Raw genomic sequence first — 5,327 nt, forward strand, 5'->3', positions numbered from 1 at the left:
ATGTAATTCGCTCAAAGAAAAGCAATCTCCTGAATTATGAACAGAGCATCTGATCCTGGTATGTGTTTACTGAAATTCCCACGAGTGATGGCACTGCTATAGATTGCTCCTACCTAATATTTGAAAGCAATGCAAATCGTTCATTGGATTAAACTGGAGGCCTCCCTAATTTTTCCTGTGAGCTGTTCGGCTGGTTTTGCTAAATAGCTTTACTTTCCTACTACATGTTTACTAAATTTTTATAATAACTTTTTAGAACTATGCATGTAAGTAAGCATTTTCTAGCGGAACACTTTCTACAGGATCATTTTGATATAAGAATATGCATCGAGGTTTCCCTCACTCCACGTTTGTTGCTCTCTGATTTCTTCAGTTTTTATTGCAGAACAAAGCATGGTGAATTGGTGATGCTAAGATCTGTTTCATTCTCATATTTCTCATGGCAGCAGCTGGCTCTTTAGTTTTTTTTCTGGCTCCTCATACTGTCACCGTGCAGAATTATAGTAGTCCTAATTTGCTTCAATTACGTATGTGCAAATAACTCATTAGGTTGTGAGATGAAAGTAATGCAGAAGGATGGACACTTCACTCTCTTGTGTTTTGTTTGATTATATTAATCAAGTGGTAGTCTGCACAAAGTTGATCCAGCCAGAAACATCATTTACTAAAAAAAGCATGTTCTTTTAGAAACTCCAATTATGAGTGATCTCTAGATCTTACTTTTTGAAATATAAGTTCTGTGTGTGATGAAATACACAATAAATTTCTCTCGGCATTGTAGGTTTTGCCAAAAACGGAGATATCCCACCTAACGTAGTCTTGCTTGATCGGCTCCTTGTTTATTTGTAAGTTCAAGAATTGATGTCACAATTTTGAAAGATATGGCTGAGTTTAAACAAAAAAAAGTAGAGCATTTGTCAGCCACAACCCAAGAACCAGAACATGGGCATAAGGTGGAGACTTCAGGGACGCAAATGTAGCTCATAGAGTTTTGACTAAAATACTGTTTGATATTCATGTATACATTTTTAGCATGTTTTCTCTAATCAGAACAGAAGCATTTTTAAATATTTTTAAGCACACGGTATATTCTCACAAAATTATCGTGCTTCTGGTATTCATTTTTGCAAATAATTTGGTACTAAGGGGGCTGTTTGGATTGAACCCCATCCAGCCTTGCCGAATTTTTGGCATGACCAAAACCATGGCATGACCAAAATATTGGCAATACTAGCATGTTTGGATTGCAGTCATTGGTGGCTGCCAAAAATCGGCAAAAACAGATGGCTTTCATTTGGTTGCAAACCAAATGACTTGCCAAATATTTGGCAATTTACATTGGCCATGTTTGGTTTGATTCCAAAGTCCAGTTCCATGATGAGCCAATATTACGTTGAGATATGACACAGGAAACAAATATAGCAACATTGCAAGCAACACTGATATAAAGATTTAGATCAACATAGTTCACACATACAGAGTAATATATTGTTAGATACAACCCATCCATCAAACCTGATCATTCATCTAGGAGACAAAATGAAGTTCACATACTACTTGAGTCTCTGATACCCATACAAGACCACTTAGTTAGAGCATAATACCCATTAGTTCATCCTAATCTGACCACATATAGACAAAATAGGGAAGCTACTGTGAGTTCCTGACCACCACTACTAGGTACTGATTTTCATAGTGATATAAACAAAATGTTGCCAACAAAGCTTAGTGAAGTTCAGGCATTTTAGGGAACAACGGAACCACCATTGCCACCACCATTCTGGAATCGATGCTCAAAATAGCCAATGACCCACTCTGAAAGCAATGCGTCATCGGCATGGTTGAGGTAACTACGAAAAACATCTTGCTCTGGCTTGGATAGATGGGCCGCGATCTCAAGCTTGTCCTTCGCTGTGACTGGGAGAGCATTTATTCGCTTCCAAATATTTGCATAAGGATCTGCAGGTGGCACTGGTTGTATAGGGACAGGAGGAGCTACAAGAGAGTCTGCTAGCCTCTTAATACTCGATGCCATCTCATCATCACATACCTTGCTCTTGCTATTTGCTTTGCCTTTAATTTGTTTCTTGTGAGGTGATGATGTGACACGCTTGCGCTTCTTGATCGATGGATTGCCATCCAAGTCAACTCGAGGACTTCGCCCACCAATGGTGTCCGAGTCAGCTTCATCACTGTCCACCGGAATTGTATAAGCTTCAACTTTCTCATAGTCATCACCATCGTCATCCAAATTGACAGTGGTTTGGTCAGCTGCAAGTGAACCATCAGCATGGGACTGGCTTGAGAACAACTCTCGCAATTGATGGAAGAACCTGATTGGTTTAGTAAGGTAGTTGACCACTTGTTTCTATCAAAGCACAAGAGAAAAAATATGTTATTGTAAGCATGGAACTTATCAATTAAATTTAGCTACGCGGAGACATGTTCTGTTCTGAATGTAGGCGATGATAAAAATAAGAAAATGCACCAGTACTCACATTGAGATTTTCCTTCTCAGACTCAGAAATTGTGAATTTGCATGAGGTATAGTCGAAGCCATTTTCACTATTGGCCATGGCACGACGCACCCAGCCAGACTTCTCCTTGCATGCACGGTAGTGCCGATCTACTTGATTTTGAGTGACACCAAGCGAAAACTTGCCATTTAGAGCATCCGCACACTGTAAGTGATGTTGTTTCTTGAACTTGAAAGATGCAGGTTTGTCTTTACGGAGGTCAATATACCACTCAAGCATAAACTTAGTTGCCTCGTCTGTCCAGGTTATGTACTTATCACGAGAGTTGATGTCCTCCTCACTCTTAACTATGGGCTTGTGTTTCCCCATGATCTGCACATGTGTCACCAATAATTAAGACAAACATAACATAAATGTCAGTAAACAATCAGTGTACTATAAGATAGAAAAGGAAGGAAATTAACATATGCAGCCACACAATGGAATTAAGAAACTCAAATAGTCTTACAATCTCAAAAGGGTACAATACATAAATTCATTACAACCAACACTTAAGCATGGTACTACAATTTCTCCTAGACTGGAAATACATCAGCATCACAGAGGTGAGGCAGCATCCTCATTGGTAGTCTCACTCTCTTTATCTGCCCACAGTTGTTGAGCTATTAAATCACGCCGGCCACCGGAGCACCGCTGCTTGATGCTGGACGCCGCCGACCAGGACTCGCCCGATCCAGATCCGTGTGCCTTGTCTGTGTGAAACTGAGAGAAGGAAGGGAAAAGTCACGGTGACTGCTTTTATACTCGGGCGAGGTCTCGCGCGCAAAAGGGTAGCCAAAATTTTGGCGAGCGATTTCCACGCCCTCGTCTCGCCGGTGCGACGGCGAGAATTACGTTGGCGGGCTGCCAAATTCGCCCGGGCGCGCCAAATTTGGTTCTGTTCCAAACGGAAGCAATAAACCGATGGCACGGCCAATTATTTGGTAAGGCCGGCTTTGGTGGCAATCCAAACAGGCCCTAAATTCCGCCGCAATGCGCGGGGTATCACCTAGTAATTAAATATAGCTATCTCTATAGCTAAATAAATAAATGCATAACATAATTTGACGCGCAGGTCAATTAAATATATGACAATCATATGGCTCCAGCCATCATGCCGTACTCACGACACGCAGGTCATGAAAAATAATTATTACATACACATGGCATCTCATACAAACATCCGCATGAATTAATTGACCATATCACCTCACATGCAACTTCCAGCAACAACAAGTTAGACGCCTCTAATTTTGTTTGCAGATTTTACGTGGTTTCTAGGGTTGCGAAACAAACCGTTTGCTACCTACGAAACATATGGCGCGATGTGTCATATCATCGTTTCAGTATGCATGGCATCACCTGTATGCACCATCCACTGTGGACGAAGAGTTCACCCACAACCCTCTCTACCTTGCACCCAAGATTTCACCAGCTACCGTGGAACCCAAAGTATCTGAAATTGCAACTCCGGACACGACCACCAGCCAAAGTGGAAGGCCCTCGGAAGAACCAGCCTTTGTAGCAAAATTCCACGTTCTGCCAGATTATATGAGTAATGCAAGGAGCAGGGATAATATGATATTCAGATAATTATAGATCCAATCTACAATACCCGCACAACACTTGTGCAACGCCCGCATATCATCTATGCTCTAGATCAAATCACATCTACGCATAGATCGCTCTGATACCATTGAAGGGGAACGTAGGCAGAAATTTAAAATTTTCCTATGAACGAACCAACAAAGATCACTATGCGGATGCGATAGATTGATCACGTACCAACAACCGTAGTGGAAGTAGATTGTCGTTGAAGCCTGTAGCAGATTCCCGAAGCTAGGTTATACCTCCCAGCTGCGAGAATATTCCTCGCACGATCTGCTGCGCCTGAAAGATTGAAGTAGACGAACAGCGATCCGTCCGCAAGATGGAAGTGGACGATCTCTCCCCACGTATCCACACGTCCCGAAGGAATAGTTCAGCAGCACTTCGATGTCCAGTACGAAGAACCGCCGGAAGAAACTAGATCGGAAAGTAGACGATCTACTAATTAGACGTCTAAAACTTTAGAGGAGGGAGCTCGGATTTGACGGGCAAAGAAAAACTATCAAGAGTGACCCTATAGCCGGCCACCCCTCCCCTCCTTATATAGGAGGTTGGCCGGCCAAAGGGGGAAAGGAGTCTTCCTCCAAAAGGAGTAGGACTCATACCTCTAATAGGAATAGATATAGACTTCTAATAGGAGTCTTATATCTCATTCTCCAAACCAAGGTGGCTGGCCCTCTATGGTCAACCTTTGATCACGTGGTCCACCTTTGACCAGGGTTTGACCCACCTTTGACTTTTGACCTTCCGGAATTTTCATCAGATCCTTCTAGAGGCTTTTAAAACCTTCCGGAAGCACTCGTGATTACTCTGAACATGTTTATAACTCCTAAATAACATTTAGGACCTCCGTAAAATATGTCTCGTCATTCTAAACAACTTCGGTATTCAACTCTCGACCAAATTCCAAACTCTAGACCTTCAAATAACCATTCGTCGTTAAGCGTGTAACCACGTAGGTTCGGAAATGTGTAGCTATGACCCAGTCAATAATTATTTAAAGAGTCTGGACACTCTCAATAATTACTACACATCCACGAAGACTTTCGAGCGAATCATTTGTTACTAAAACCATTTCCCTTTGCTTCGCGATACGTTTACAAAACCCGGGGTGAGACTTCCGGTACGCCCATGAACCAACCCTTGTTCCACTTGTAGCTAGTTATCCCCGTTACTGGTTTTGTAATTTTAACTCGTTCCATA

The 5,327-nt window shown here is 42.0% G+C and overlaps 1 protein-coding gene across 1 annotated transcript; it reads right to left on the reverse strand.

Moving 5' to 3' along the window:
• Positions 1 to 1,744: 1,744 nt before the first annotated feature.
• Positions 1,745 to 2,846, reverse strand: LOC100846396. The gene is made up of 2 exons (XM_003566776.1): positions 2,489 to 2,846; positions 1,745 to 2,361 (listed from the first exon to the last, which is right to left on the reverse strand). The coding sequence occupies exons 1-2, from the start codon at positions 2,844 to 2,846 to the stop codon at positions 1,745 to 1,747; spliced, it is 975 nt and encodes a 324-aa protein (XP_003566824.1).
• Between the last annotated feature and the right edge of the window lie 2,481 nt (positions 2,847 to 5,327).

Source organism: Brachypodium distachyon, chromosome 2, assembly GCF_000005505.3.
Source record: "Brachypodium distachyon strain Bd21 chromosome 2, Brachypodium_distachyon_v3.0, whole genome shotgun sequence".
Lineage (NCBI taxonomy): Eukaryota > Viridiplantae > Streptophyta > Magnoliopsida > Poales > Poaceae > Brachypodium > Brachypodium distachyon.

Bases quoted from the DNA above. Each gene is read 5' to 3' on its own strand.
- LOC100846396 (XM_003566776.1), bottom strand. From the start codon at position 2,846: ATGGGGAAACACAAGCCCATAGTTAAGAGTGAGGAGGACATCAACTCT. The intron at 2,362-2,488 runs GTGCATTTTCTT...GATAGAAACAAG, and splicing joins AAATCTCAATGTGAGTACTG to TGGTCAACTACCTTACTAAA.